Source organism: Pipistrellus kuhlii, unplaced genomic scaffold (genome assembly GCF_014108245.1).
Source record: "Pipistrellus kuhlii isolate mPipKuh1 unplaced genomic scaffold, mPipKuh1.p scaffold_m20_p_21, whole genome shotgun sequence".
NCBI classification, from domain to species: Eukaryota; Metazoa; Chordata; class Mammalia; order Chiroptera; family Vespertilionidae; genus Pipistrellus; species Pipistrellus kuhlii.
Genome location: NW_023425520.1, coordinates 9,398,967 through 9,414,651, shown reverse-complemented (window position 1 = coordinate 9,414,651; position 15,685 = coordinate 9,398,967). Strand labels below are relative to the sequence as shown.

The 15,685-nt window shown below is 50.9% G+C and overlaps 1 protein-coding gene and 1 long non-coding RNA gene across 2 annotated transcripts in view; one reads left to right on the top strand and one right to left on the bottom strand.

The window, feature by feature from the left end:
• Positions 1 to 1,054: 1,054 nt before the first annotated feature.
• The window catches only part of WNT3A (Wnt family member 3A), a 48,198-nt gene continuing 33,567 nt past the window's right edge, over positions 1,055 to 15,685 (bottom strand). Inside the window, exons 3-4 of the mRNA XM_036450615.2 lie at positions 11,595 to 11,860; positions 1,055 to 2,822 (exon numbers count right to left, since the gene is read on the bottom strand). Coding sequence (XP_036306508.1) covers positions 2,343 to 2,822; positions 11,595 to 11,860 — 746 coding nt within the window. The 3' untranslated portion in view covers positions 1,055 to 2,342. The remainder of the gene's footprint in view (positions 2,823 to 11,594; positions 11,861 to 15,685) is intronic.
• Positions 2,972 to 13,751, top strand: LOC123652894. The gene is made up of 3 exons (XR_006742446.1): positions 2,972 to 3,579; positions 9,178 to 9,183; positions 13,741 to 13,751. It is a non-coding gene; the product is annotated as an uncharacterized LOC123652894 (long non-coding RNA).

The window sequence follows — 15,685 nt, the reverse complement described above, 5'->3', positions numbered from 1 at the left end:
GTGGTGAGCAGCAGGGGCAGGCCCTGCTCCCCAAAGCCATGCAGACCCCTCCCTCCTCCTCCCTTCCTCCTAACCTCACAAACAGCTGCGTCAGCTCCCTCTCTCCACCATCAGCTGGCCGGGGATTCCTTGTGAGGTCTTCTCCTCCCCCCCCCCTCCCCCTCCCACCTTCCTTCCTTCCAGCAAATGGCCTACATAGGGCCTGAGCTTGGAGAGGGTGGGGGCTGGGCCTCCTGCCCTCAGCTTTCTTTTATGCTCCTCACCCTTCACCTGTCCCAGCCTGTCCACCCCCACCCTCCTCAGCTCCCTCTCTCCCTTGGAGTCTGGCTCAAGAGGCGCTGGTGGTGGTGGTGAGGGGGTGGGCTCAGAAGGGCAGAGAAAGGTCAGGTGCCCTGCACCCAGCTTGGAGAAGCGAAGGTGTGGCCCTGGGGGAGCCCCCTACCCCCTTCCAGTTTCCAGAGGCCCCACCCAGGGCTGCTCTGCATAGGCCTGGTGAGGGTGGACCAGGCCACTGCCAGGCCTCAGCTGGGCAAACCTCTGGTGGAAGGACTGTCTCTGCCCTCCCAGACAGGCTGGGCTCCTGTAACACCCTTGGTGGGCCACATTGGGGACCCCGCACAGAGGCCATGTCCCCAAACCCAGCGGGCGCAGCCACAAAGCCTGCACTGCAACGTCAGCCGAGCGTCATGGCATTTGGGGAAGTGGCTTTTGGATGTCCCACTGCTACACTGACTTTCGTGGGGCCTCCAACCTGCTCCCTGCATTGCACCACCCCTGCAGCAGGCAGGCTTCCGCCTCCTCCCTGCACCTCACCGGAGCCTTCTGCTGGGTCTAGTTCGCCTGCCCCAGACCTCAGCACCACTGGCTGTGTGCCCTCTTTTCCTTGGCATGACGGTCCCTCTTTCCTCTGGAATTCTGGCCTCTGGGTGCCAGCTCCAAGACCCCAGGCGTCTCCGAGGTGCACGCTGACTGCCTCCTCCCCGGCCCATGGGGGTCTTCTGTCCCAGAGGTCACCACCGATCCAACCACCAGAAATCCAGCACAATCCACAGCGTTTGGTTGTTTCTGCTTTTTGTGGGTTTTTTTTTTTTTTGTCTTTTACTTCCCCATTGTTTGAAACTCACAAGCTATGACTCAAATATTTCTTTCATAGAAAGAAAAGGGAAAAAACAACAACACATCTGTTTGATCAGCTCCAGTGTATGGTGAATATAGCAGCATCAGAAATAAAATTAAAACCAAAAACACAAAATTCAAGGCAGAGGAAGGTCTTGTCCTCGGAGGCATGCAGCCATCCGTCTCTGGCTGGCCTCCACCCCCTGCCTGGGGACTGGGGGAGTTCACAGTGGCAGAGTCTGAGTGAGAAGAGGCCTGGCCTGGGCATTGGCTGAGGGGTCCAGAAGCCAGTACTTCCTGGGCTGGGTGGATTAGTCAGAAGGTGCTCCAGGACAGTGGCCAATGTGGCCAGCCTGGCACACCATAGCTGCAGCAGGAGCCCTACGGGTCAGTCCTAACTACCGGGGCTGCCAGGGGACACCACTCCTCTGGGGGCTGAGGGTCCTCTGCAGCCCCCAGGTGTGACTCCTCCTACGAAAACCTCCCAAACAACCCAACCCTACCCCGAGTGAGCTTCCAAGGCAGGATGATGGAGCTGGGGGGGGGGCGGGGGGAGCAGGGGTTTGGGGGGGTGCAGGCCAGCAGTCCTGGGCAGATGATGAGGAAGGCGGGGGAGGTGCTGAGGCCCAGAGGGAGGCTGGGTAGGGCTGGGACAGAAGGCTGTGCTCCTCTCCTGTGGATGGAGTGCAGGTGGAAGACCTGAGAAGGGAGGTGGAAGGGCCTCACAGTGGGCTGTCCCAGCCAGGGCTTGGGCAGCAGCAGTAACAGTCCGGGGAAGAGCGCCTGATGTCTGATAGCCTCACACACGACAGCCCGGGCAGAGCCAGGTTTCGGGGCCCAGCCTCCTGCTCGCCTCTGCCGCCAAGCCCCTCCTTCCCCCAGGTCCAGCCGGCTCTTGGGGCTCTGCAAGGCGTGGGCTCTCTCCGTGGGATTGGTTGGGAGCGCGGGCAGATGTCAGGCCTTTCCAGAGCACCGGACCTGGGAGGCCCCTGGTCCCCAGCCTTCAGAGGAAGAGGCTGGGAGACAGGGGTCTCGACCGCTGTTTGTTAGGAGAGCTGCTCTACATAGAAGAGTGGGGTCGGATGGAAGCTTACCAGGGGGCTGCCAGGAGGAGGTGGCAGGGCGGGATTCCCCGCTAGATGGGACCCCGCCCTCCTCCGAAAGCCTCAGCCCGAGCCCCGCCCCATCCGGGAGGAGCCCCGTCGGGAGGCCGGCGGCGGGCCCGCCTACTTGCAGGTGTGCACGTCGTAGACGCGCGCGCACTCCTGGCAGCTCACGTAGCAGCACCAGTGGAAGACGCAGCGGCACTTCTCCCGGCGCCGCTCGGCGCGCGCGTTGTGGCCGCGGCCGCAGCACAGCAGGTCGCAGCCGTCGATGCCCGGCGAGCTCACGTTGCAGGCGCGGTCGCGCGTGCCGAAGGAGCCGGTCTCGCGGTTGGGCTCGCAGAAGTTGGGCGAGGCCTCGTAGTAGACCAGGTCGCGCTCCGTGGGCGCCTTGAAGTAGGTGTAGCGCGGCCGCAGCGTCTCCACCCAGCCGCGCGACTCGCGGTGCTTCTCCACCACCATCTCCGAGGCGCTGTCGTACTTGTCCTTCAGGAAGTCGCCGATGGCGCGGAAGTCGGGCTGCGACCACCAGCAGGTCTTCACCTCGCAGCTGCCCGACAGCCCGTGGCACTTGCACTTGAGGTGCATGTGGCTCGCGATGGCCTGTGGGAGCGCGGGCGGGGCGTCAGGGCCCTCGCACTGCGCGGTGCCGGGTGCCGTTTCCCAGGACCCTGCTCCTGGCCTGCCGCCCCCGCCCCGGGCTCCTCGGGCAAACCCAGCCCCCCTGCCTGCTCCACCAAGCAACCGTGCCCGCTCCAGGGACCTGCAGTGCCATTCCCTCCTATGTGCTCCCGTGGCCGACCCCAAGATCCCGCGGTGCGCGGGGTGGAAGTGGGTAGAGTAGGAGGCCAGGGCCATGGAGCTCTCTCCTAGGCTGGCTCTAAGTCTTGGGCATCTGTGACAGAGTGAAGGAAGGCCGGGGCTGTAAGGAGGTAATGTAAGTGCAGACAGGAAGAAGGAAGGTGTTAATTCTAACCTGGAGAACCCAGGATCGAGGCCCCGGAGGTATAGGGCGGCTGGTGGCAAGACTGAGAGCTACCTGAGTGTGGCTTGCATTGGGCATCTTCAGGCCCCAGGAAGCTGGGATCTTGGACTGTAGGGGGTTGGGAAGAGGAGGAGCGAGGCAGTGCAGGGCACCAAGTTGTGGAGGCCTAGGGGTGGACAACCTACAGGGCCTGGCCAAGTGGTGTGTGTGTTACTTCCTGTGGGACCCCCAGGTTCTCTTTGGGAAAGAGGTGAAGGTGGGTGACTTCATCAGACCTAAGGTTGCCTTGCCCACTGTGGTGGTCACCACCTCCCAAGAGCCCGGGAGGCGAGGCTGGTCCAAACGGAGAAGTGCTGGGTGTGCAGACCGTACACTGTCAGTCCTCAGACTTTGTACAAGAAGAGAATGTAAAAGATCTCATGCATGATTTTAGTATTGATTGCATTACTGAAATGGCAGCATGCTGGGTATAGTGGGTTGAATAAAATTTAGTATTAAAATTAGTGTCGCTGTTTTCTTTTGATATGTGGCTACTAGAAAATGTGGTACCTATGGCCCTCCCACTGGATGATGCTGGGCTCTGCATCCAGATCCTTCCCTGTCCCATCCCCATCTCCCTTCTGTTTCAGCTCTTCCTCGCATACCGGCACTTTTTCTGGGCACTTGTTAGTTGCCCCCATACCAGTTCATTTCTGTCCAATCTCCACCCTCTTTCCTTTCGTGGCCAAGCTTTTCCAAACAGGAGCAGATGCTTTCTCCTCTGCACCCTCAGTCTCTTGTTTTAGTTTGACTTTATCAAAGTTATAGATGTTTGTGCTTTAAAGCAGCGGTCGCCAACCTTTCGGCCCACATGTATCACCAGTGGTCCGTAGACCACCTGTTGGTGACTGCTGCTTTAAAAAGCCCAATAATTCCCAAAATGTGCTAAGAAATATAGGAACCATGGCCAGGTAGCTTAGTTGATTAAAGCATCATCCCCATAGGCCAAAGTTTTGGGTTTGATCCCCTGTCAGGGCACATACACTGAGTGGCCAGGTTATAATGATCTCTGAACGCATAATAATCTGGCCACTCAGTGTGTGTGTGTGTGTGTGTGTGTGTGTGTGTGTGTGTGTGTGTAGCCCGGTACATGAATTCATGCATGGGTGGGGTCCGGCTAGCCTGGCCAGGGGGAGGAGACATGGTGGTTGGCTGGCCTGCCTGCTGGTTGAACTAGTTAAGGGGGCAATTTGTATATTAGTTTTTTATTATATAGGATATACACTGAGTGGCCAGATTATGTGTTCAGAGGTCATAATAATCTGGCCACTCAGTGTATAAGAATTGACCCATATTCCATAAATAAGTGGAACAACAAATCAATCTCTCTCTCTCTCTCTCTCTCTCTCTCTCTCTCTCTCTCAAATAAAAAAAACACACAAAGCAGTTCTGCGCCCACTCTCCCTCAGCACTTTCCTGACCATCTAACGTAGTGCTGTGTGCCTCTCACAAACCTTGTGTTTGGCATTGTCTCTGGATCTCTCATCCCTGCCCCTGACATTTCCAACGTCTTCCTACCTTAAGAACTAGAGCATATTTCTAGCTGGATCAATATTTAGTGCTATTGGTATTGGGATTGTTAAATGTCAGTTCAATTGAGCCATGTGGTACGTTTCCATTACTTATCCTTTTCTACAAGATGTTTTGTTGTTACTTTTTGAATATATGTATCATGGATTCAGCCTCAAGCTCTCCCTTAATTGTCTAAGTATCTTCTTCAAGACACTTAAACACACCAAGTGTCCTATCCATCTCATCTTGGAGACATCTTGTTGAGAGGTCTTCTGGTCCATTTTAGGAAATGTGCTTGTCTGGAAACAAATCTTTTCTACTTGAAAGTTGAAAAATGGCTTAAGAAAATTTCTTGGCTAAAAGCTCCCCCATCCCTACCCCCTTCCCCCCCCCCCCCCCCCCGAATTCTGAGAGTGCTGCCCCATTTTATTCTGTCGTTTATATTTTCTTGGAAACTCTGATGCCATCCTGACTCTGATACTTGATGTGAACTTCATCTTTTCCTGGGCGGCTTGGGGGCCATGTCTGTGCTGCCAGCTTGGTGTGGGGCTCCCTTTCTTATTTCAGTCACTTCCTGTGTGGGCCTGTGTGGTCTGAAACCCGTGATCTCCAGTCCAGGAACTTTCCTGCCTTATTTCTGTGCCAACTTCCTCCTCTTCATGTTTATCACTGTCTCTCATGGACAGAGCCTCCATATTTTCTGTTCTTCCCTAGTCTCCATCTCTGTCTTTTCCCTTCTGCTTTGTTGACAAGTGTCTTAACTATCTACCAGCCTTTCTGCTGAGAGGTTTTTTTTTTCTGCTGCCCTATTTTTAATTACTAAGGCCTCTTCCCCATCCCCAATGTTCTCTTAAATTAACATCCTATTCCAAGTTCATGGGTACAGTATGTTTTCTCAACTCCCTAGTTTTTGAAGTTTTCTTCTCTCTTTACAACATCTCTTTTCCATAAGTTTGCATCTTTTTTCTTTGTTTTGATCTTTACCTTTGTGATTGCTGGAGGCGGCCTTGGTTGTCTGTTTATATTTAAAAGCAGGCCACTAGCCCTCGCCCGTTTGGCTCAGTGGACAGAACGTCAGCCTGCAGACCGAAGGGTCCCAAGTTCAATTTGGATCAAGGGCACACACCCAAGTTACTGGCTAAATTCCCAGTAGGGGGCCTACAGGAGGCGGCCAACAGTGATTCTCTGTCATCATTGATGTTTCTGTCTCTCTCTCCTTCTCCCTTCCTTTCTGAAATCAATAAAAATATATTTTTAAAAAGAGTGTAAAAGGCAAAAAATAAAATAAAATAAAATAAAATAAAATAAAATAAAATAAAATAAAATAAAACCAGGCCACTGAAAATCTTGTTGGAAGCTCCTGTGCCTGGGAGGGACTTGCCAACTTGAGCCCTAGCCCCAGAGTGACTTGGCCACACTGTTTCATTGGAGACATTAAGTCTCTTCTCCTGGGTCCCTCTGATTTCTAGGGCAGAACTTTCCACTCTCCTGCCTGTGGGTGACCCGGCATCCGTGCAGCATTAGGAGATTAGGAAGAAAAATGCACACTTAGATATACTTTTTTCACTTGGGTGGCCTTGCCCTTAGCTGTGCTTGTGTCCCACAGGCCAGACAACCCCTGCTTTACCCTTTTTAGAAAGGAAGTTTGCAGCTTTCTGGTAAAGGAGGAGTGTTGCCTGGGTGCAAGAGTTGGACAGAAGAGCTGGTGGGTTAAACAGTGCTTTTAACATAGACTTCCAACCAGTCTTCCTGTTTACAGCCCCATATTTCCTTCTGTTTCTCAAGACACCCGATGCTAGTAATTTCTGAGTTGCTCAGATTTCGGTCTGCTGCCTTAAGACTCTGCTTTCTTGGGCCTACTAAGACACTGGATATTCATGTAACTGCTTTCTAGCTTTCAAACTTTCGTGGCCATTGTTACTTCTTCTGTTTTTCATGTTCTCAGGAGCCTTATTTGTGTTAAAATTTATTCATTGTCATTTTAGTGGGTGATTAGGAGGTTGCAGAGGGAAATACTGTGTTGGCTTTGTTGTCTTTAACTGGAAACCCTCATTCATTCTTCACTTCTACAATTTTTATGTGATTCTTTCCTAAATCTACTCTATTATTTTTATAGTTTCCAGTTCCCTGCTGAAATGTTCAACCTTGCATTTTAGCTGTATGAATGTGAGCATTTTTTAATAATTATTAATCTTATATTATTGATGAGAAAACGGAGGCTTGGAAAAGGTCAAGTAACTTTCCCAAAGTGATAACTATTAAATGAAGGGTCGATATTTGAATCCACATCAGGTTTCCTCCCAAAACCAAGTCTCTTAGTATATTCCTATGCTATTTCTGAAAGGGTAAATTTTTGTTTTCTTTTTTTTTTTTTAAAAAAATAAAGTTTTTATTGTAGATAGTATCACAGATATCTCTACTCTCCCCCACTTTACTTCCATCCTGCCAGTCCCTATTTCTCCATGTCTGCCCTACATAATTGCTTGTGTCCATGGGCTATGCCTATCTATTTATATAAAACCCTAACATGCGAATAGACTGAATGGTAGGACAACCAAACAACCAGTCGCTATGGCATGCGCTGACCACCAGGGGTGTGCATGGAACATGGCAGGCGTTGGCTGTGGTGGAATGGTGAAGCAGGTGAGTAGGGGCACCAGACCAAGGCAGGTGCCAGTTGTTGCCATTGGGGTGAGCCTTTGGTGGTTACTGAAAATTCTTTGCTCCTGTGGTCCTGCCTGGTGCTTGCACCTGCTGCTGGTGTCAGCCCTGCTCGCACCCACTGCTGGCACCCAGCACCAGCCTCAATCACTCGGCACCGTCAGTAGGTGCAAACATTGGCTGCTGGCCTCGATTGCCCCTCAGGGTTTCTCCACCTCCCTCTGCTCCTGAGGGGTGATTGGAGCTGGCAGCCGCCCCTTACACCTGCAGCTGAAGCCAGAACTGCCACTCATACTCATTGCTGGTGCCTGGCACTGGTCCTGATCACCCCTGAGGGCTTCTCCACTCACCCCCCCGCCCCTTGCTCCTGAGAGGCAATCAGGGCAGTAGTCACCACTTGTACCCATTGATAGCGTCAGCCCCTCTGGCACCTGCTGCTGGTGCTGGCCCCAGTCGTCTGTGCTGTCAGCAATGCAGTGGAGCCAGCACCATCAGTGTGCGTGAGCAGTGGCATGAGCAGGGTTGCTAGCAGACAGGGAACCAGGACCCCAGTGGGAGGGACCAGGTGGTGGCATAGAGGATGGGCTGAAATCCGCCCCTGTGCCCATCACAGCCTTGTGGCCCACAGTTCCTTTCAAGGTGCACAGATTAGTGCACTGGGCCCCTAGTAAGGATATAAACTCTTTAGCTTATCTCTTCTCATTTTCCCAACCCCACATTGATGTTTGTCAGTCAGTCTGTTCCATGCCTCTCTGCTTCAGGTCTTATTTTGTTGGTCAATTCATTCTACTCATTCAATTCCAAAAATAAGTGAGATCATGTGATATTTGTCTTTCTCAGTTTGGCTTTTTTCACTTAGCAAAGTATTTTCCAGGTCATCCATGCTGTCCCAAAGGGTAAGAGATACATCTTTTTTATAGCTGCATTGTATTCCACTGTGTATATGTCCCACAGCTTTTTTATCCATTCATTTATTGATGGGCACTTGGGCTGTTTAAAAATCTTAGCTATTGTAAATAATGCTGCTATGAACATAGGGGTGCATATGGTCTTTCTGATTGGAGTTTTTGGGTTTTTAGGATATATTCCCAGGAGTAGGATTGCTGGGTCAAATGGCAGTTTCATATTTTTTGAGGAAACTCCATACTTTTTTCGATAATGGTTGCACCAGTCTGCATTCCCACCAGCAGTGTACTAGGGTTCCTTTTTCTCCACATTTCTGCCAGCATTTGTCATTTGTTGATTTTTTTTTTTTATGATAGCCATTCTGACAGATGTTAGATGATAGCTCATTGTGGTTTTAATTTGCATTTCTCTGACCATTACTGACTTTGAGAATTTTTTCATGTGTCTCTTGGCCATTTGTATGTTCACTTTGGAGAAATGTTTATTCAGGTCCTCTGTCCATTTTTTAAATGGGTTGTTTGTCTTCCTTTTGTTGAGTTGTATGAGTACTTTATATATTTTGGATATTAACCCTTTATCAGATGTATCATTGGCAAATATGTTCTCCCATACAGTGAACATCCTTTTCATTTTGGTGGTTTCTTTTGCTGTGCAGAAGTTTTTAAAATTTATTTTGATGTAGTCCCATTTGTTTATTTTCTCCTCAGTTTCCTTTGCCCTAGGACAGTGGTCAGCAAACTCATTAGTCAATCGAGCCAAATATCAACAGTACAATGATTGAAATTTCTTTTGAGAGCCAAATTTTTTAAACTTAAATTTTTTCCAATGCCACATCTTCAAAACTGACTCACCTAGGGTGTGGTATTTTGTGGAAGAGCCACACTTAAGTGGCCAAGGAGCCACATGTGGCTCGTGAGCCGCAATTTGCCGACCACGGCCCTAGGAGATGTATCTGTAAATTTACTGCTACATGAGATGTCTGAGATTTTACTGCCTATGTTCTCCTCTAATATTTTTATAGTTTTATGCCTTACATTTAAGTCCTTTATCCATCTTGAGTTTATTATTGTGTATGGTGTAATTGGTGGTCTAATTTCATCTTTTTGCATGTGTCTGTCCAATGAACATATTTGTTTATAATCTGTGTCTAATCATTCTAGTATTTAGAGTCCTGTTTCTGTCCCCCCCCCCCCTCCTGATTACCACTTATCCATTGTGTCATCAGCTCATGTGACAGGTTATCCTTCTCTATGGTTAGTTTAGTTATGTGACATTTAAAAACCATTTTATGGAAGTGCATTATACAAAAATGTATATATGTTATAATCTAAAACATGACACAATTTTACAAATCACCAGGTCCTCAGAAACTCCCACCATGCTCTTTTCCAGTGGTTGTCCTCCCCCTTTCCAGGGCACTGATTCTGACAGCATTTCCCTGATGACTAGTGGTATTGAACACCTTTTCACATACTTATTGGCCATTCCTATATTTTCTTTTGTGAAGTGGCTTTACTTTGTTTTAGCCAACTTTTTTATTGGGTTATCTGTCTTCTTAAAAAATTAATTTGTAGAGTTCTTATATTACAGCTTTCATATATTTTTGGAGATATTATTTCCTCCTGTGTGGGTTGTGTTTTTAGTTTCATGATAGTGTCTTTTATGAATAGATGTTTCTTTAAACATTTTTGTTTTAATCCTCACCTGATAATATTTTTCCATGGATTTTTAGAGAGAGTGGAAGAGACAGGGAGAGACAGAGAGAAATATCGATGTGGGACACATTGATTGGTTGCCTCCTGCACACGCCAGGGAGAAGCCTACAACCAAGGTATGTGCCCTTGGCTGGAATTGAACCTGGGACCCTTCAGTCTGCAGGCCAATGCTCTATCCACTGAGCAAACCCGGCTAGAGCTGAATAGACATTCTTAATTTAAATACGGTCCACAGTTTTATATTTTTCTTTGACCTATTTAAGAAATTTCTGCCTAAGATGTCTCCCTTAGGTTTTCTTCTAAGCATTTTTTTGGGCTTGTTTTACCTTTCCCACTTGGATTTGTAATTACAATTTATATATGGTGTGAGGTAGGGGTCAAGATTATTTTTTCCATATTGTGATCCAATGGACTGAGCACATTTATTGAAAAGCCCATTTCCCCTCTGCACTGCTTTACCTCCCTTCAGATAAATCACGTGACTGTATTCTTTACTTTTAGCAGGGTGCCTTTTGTCTTCCATCCTGCATTTATTCTGTCTTCGGCAGGAAGATGAGACTGACTCACCTAGTCCCTGTTGTTGGAAGTTGAGTGTCCCGTTCACTCTTCAGCCCTCTGCCATCCCCTGGTTCCACTGGGCAAAGCCAGCGCCATCTTTGTGTTGCTAAATCGACTGGATACCTGCAGGTCCTTACACAGTCCCTGTTATCAGCAGTCAGTCCTCTGTCAATTTCCCACTGAACTTCTGACCCAGTCCTTCTTAGCAGGGCTCACAGAGCCCTCAAAGCTTGATCTGTCAGTCTCCCAATCTCCCAAATTCTCCTCTTCCTTCTGTTTCCCATATTCTACCCAGACTAACTCATGTGCAGCCTCACCCTGGGCTGCCCGGCGGCTCTCCTGGCCTCCTCCCAGCTAGATCACTGCATCACTCTGCATTTCTCTGCTCACTGTCTGACAGCAGAAGTCTTTTTTTTTTTTTTTTTTTTTTTGAGACTGCAGCCTGGGTCTGGACCGTCCTCTGAGCCAGTTCACCCTATGTGTGTACATTCCCTCACACAGAGCATCCACGCTGTGCTATAGCCGCATCTCTTTGGCTGTGTAGGAGCTTCTGCAAGGCAGGCCTTTATCCCATCCCTCCTTTCCTGTGATCCCAACTCCACAAGCGGACCTGCCATTCTGTGGAAATACCCAGACAATCGTGGAGCAATTGGACACGACTGTGTTTCAGACCAGGCCACACTTCTCAAGGGACCAGGGGTATGCTCTGAGGGTCCCCTGGGACATCCCCAGGGCACAGAGGGCCATGGCCAGACACCCCTCCCCAGTGCACAGGACAGTGGTCGGAGCGCGCCCTGGTGCATCCTCAGGCACACAGGGCCATGGTCGAAGACACTGCCCAGTTCCCGAGGACGCCCAGGGCAGTGGTCGGAGGGCGCCCTGGTGCACCCCCAGGCACACAGGGCCATGGTCAAAGACACTGCCCAGTCCCCGAGGACGCCCAGGGCAGTGGTCGGAGGGCCCCCGATGCACGGCTAGGACACAGGGCGGTGGGCTTACCTGGCGCCCAGCCTCATTGTTGTGGCGGTTCATCGCAGAGCGGGCATCAGGCCTATTCTCTCTCGCGTCCGCGAACTCCCGAGACACCATCCCACCGAACTCGATGTCCTCGCTGCAGCCACCCCATTTCCAGCCGTGGCCTGGCGAGCCCTGGTGACGGCTGCTGCACCCGCAGATGGCAGCGGAGCCCTCGGCGCAGGAGCGTGTCACTGCAAAGGCCACTCCAGCGGAGGCGATGGCGTGCACGAAGGCCGACTCCCGGGTGGCTGCGGAGAGAGGCGTGAGGTGGGCAGGGGGCAGGGCTGGGGGAGGGAGTGCTTGTCCCCAGAGGACCCAAGGAAGAAGGAGAGCTTCCTCAGAGAAAGCCCACCAAGGGCCAAGGAACACAAGAAATGATGCTGAAGGGCACTGGTTGTGGGGAAGTGTAGGGACATGAGCACCCTGCGTGCTGCTGGCTGGAGGGACACGGGAGCGCCCCTTCGAAAGTGGTTTGTCAGCTTCTCAAACACATACTCGTACTGCCTGCCCCAGCCATCACCCAGGTATTTCCCCTGGGGGAAGCCCGCATTGACACAAAGACCAGGAGCAAATGTCAGGGTCGCTCTATGCGTAACAGCCCCAAACCGGCGGCTCCCAAATGTCTGTGAGAGGGGCGTGAATGAGCAGCTCTGGCCTACGATGAGTCCTGTGATCGGATGGATATACAGGGTGGTGACTGCATTGTATACCTGGAAGTTGCTAAGAATACATCTTGTGTTATCACCACACACACAAAATAGTAACTGTATGAGGAGATGGATGTTAGTTACACTTATTGTGGAGATCATTTCACAATATACAATATACCAAATCATCATGTTGTACCCCTATAACTAATACAATAGACACCGAGTGGCCAGATTATTATGATCTCTGAACGCATAATAATCTGGCCATTCAGTGTATATCCTATATAATAAAAGACTAATATGCAAAATGTCCCCTCTACTAGGAGTTCAACCAACAGGCAGGCTGGCTAACCGCCCATGACTCTTCTCCCTCTGGCCAGGCTGGCCGGACCCCACCCATGCACGAATTCATGCACCAGGTCTCTAATATATATATATTTATATATATATATATATATATATATATATATATATATATATATATATATATTGTGTGGCCAGGTTATTATGCGTTCAGAGATCATAATAATCTGGCCACTCAGTGTATATGTCAATTATACCTTCATAAAAAATTGTGGCATTTGTATAAAATGGAATTTTATTTAGCAGTAATTGGAAAAAGAGCACGATGTTTCTCAAAATAATCATGCTAACTGAACCAAGGCCACCGGAAAGCCCTGGGGTCAGCTCCCTGGCCCAGACTTCCCAGTAGGAGCTTCCAGCAGCCCGATGACCTGCCCAGGGTGTGGCTCTGGCCCACATGCTGCTACCTGTGCTGCCATTCTGCCTGCACATCTTTCCCCTCCTTCACCCGGCTCTAGGTGCTGCAAGGACCTCAGGGCCTGGTGCACGCTCCCCCTGTGCAGGCTGCACACGCTCAGGCCTGGGGATGCCCAGCAGCTGCCTGACACCTGCCCCAGGACGGCCTCCAGGCCTCTGCTAACCAGAGGCTGATACTGGGCCTCTGAATGCAGCCTCTTGGAAACTGAGTCAGAGGGAGTGACATTAGCTTTGTAGAGGGGCGGTGGGGGAGGGCTGGAGTGTGGGAAGAGGAAGCTTGCCAGGCAACGGTATCAGACAGGTATGTGTGGCTGTCCAGGGATTTTGTTATGGGAAGGATATGGGTAGATGGGCTCTATCCTGGGGAGTAAACAGAGGTTTCAGGCTGTTTCCAGGTTTGCAGCCAAGCATGGGTACCCTAAACCCCGTGAATGCACACACCCAGCTTCACTCACATCCACACACACCTGTTCCCCCAAAGCGAACATTTCCTCAGATACCGAGAGGACATGCCCTCTGCATTGGCTCCCACTGGCCACCGGGCCCCACTTGCACTTTTGCTTTTGGCGATTCTTTCCATAGACTTACCAACACTTTCTAACAGCCCGGTGCAGGCTCTGGACACGTGTCCTCCTGGGCTCTGAACTGAGTAGGCCTGTCTCTCCCTGCTTTTGGGAAGCTCTAGGCCACACCCCCAGCCATAAGTCCCAGAAGGCCCCCCACTGCCAGTGTGGGACTGCCCCAAACTGAAAGCTGCTTTGGTCTCGGGGACCCAGGCCTATCCTGCTCACCCCCCACCCACCCCTAGGAGTCCAGCCCTCACCATCTCCCACCAGGACCTGAAGGAGCTCCTGGTTGGAACCTGCACCCTCAGCCTCCAGCTTCTTCTCTGATTACTATGTACCACACACAGAGACATAGGGATGTACACACACACACACACACACACACACGACAAGCACGCACACACACATACACACACACACCCATAAACACACTCATACACATGTACACACACACGCACGCCCCCATAGATAGTTCCTTGCACACAGACACGTAGATACACAGAAACGCAGAGGCATGCACATACATACACACACACATGCACAGATATACATACTCATAGACACTGTCACACACAGACATAGATATATACAAATAGATATTCATCTCACATAAACATGGCCACACAGCCACACACAACACCTTTGCAACACCCCTGCAGATACTCTTACACATAGACACCCATGCACACAGAGACAGACACATAGGTACATGGACACACAAACATGCTTGCATACATATACATATACATATACATATACATATACATATACATATACACATACACACAGAGACCCACCCATAGGCTCTCTCACACACTCCCATACACACATATACACATGTACACACATGCACACACACATACACAGGTCACTGGCACAGTGCATTGTCCAATGGCCATCTGGCTCTGCCTGGCCTCTTCTGAGTTCTTGACATTGTGTCCTTGCTTGACTCCTGCCCCTGTGCTGTCCTCCCGGTTCTGTCAGCCACTACCTGACCTCCAGCCACTGCCCTTCCCTCAGGTTTTTCCAGATGTTCTAATGCTCATGCAGCATCTGCCTGGTCCCATCCCTCACTCTTTGGGGCACAGGACAGGACCCTGTGGCCATGAGGTCTGGGCATGATCTGTTTTTGGCCCCTCAGACTCCTAGGCCCCATGGGAGCTCCCTCCTTTACCCGCTTGTTCTGGAAGCTCCCTGAGGCAAGGACTGTGTCCTGTTCACCTTTTGTTCCCAATCAGGCGATCACACAAATGGTTCCTGAGGAGTGAGGACCTGGTCTGAGGAGAAGGCAGGGGGTCTAGCCTGATCTGAGCCCTTCTAGGCAGGCTTACTCTGTGTGTCTGACTCTCTGACCCTCTCCACTCAGCTTGCCCTTGAACAGATCCAGGGTAGCTCCCCTCATCTTCCCTTTTCTCAAATACCAGCCAGGCAGCTACCTCCCCAAGACTCACGAAGCCCCCTCCCTGTTGTCCTTACATAATCCGATGAATCAGTTCTCAGGCAGGCCTGCAGCAGCCCCTTGCTGGCCGAAGGCATCTGAGTGAATAAGGGCCAGGGTGCTGAACAGCCCCTTCCCCTCCTGTCTCTGCACTCAGCAGAGCTCCCACCTTAGTTTGTATTCTCAAGAACTCAGGCTGTCTCCTTCCCCCTTCTCAGGCCCTCGCTCTCAGCTCTTCTTTTTCTCTCTTCTCCTGGACTCAGCCAGATGGCTCCTCTCCCACCGGTATAGCCTGGGTTCGGGGCTGTAGTTAGGATGGCTTGTGGACCCCTAGGGGGCCAGCTTTCCTGGCCACCCCTCCCAGGGCAGCTCAGGGCACAAGGCAGAACCAGTATGGCTTGGACACCCTGGGCCCCTCCACACACAGCTTGGTGCCTTTCTCCACTGCACCCTCTCACTCTCAGCTGGATGAAGGCCTGGCTGCCAAGGTCTGAATACCCTCCTGCAACCCCAGCAGAATGGCCTTTCAGCCCAGGGAGCTCAGGGCAGGTTCCTACAGGAGGACCCTGCTCTGCCTCTGCCTCCTCCCTCCATGCTAGCCCCTCTCTCCTCTGAAGACAAGGGAGAGCAAAGGCCTTG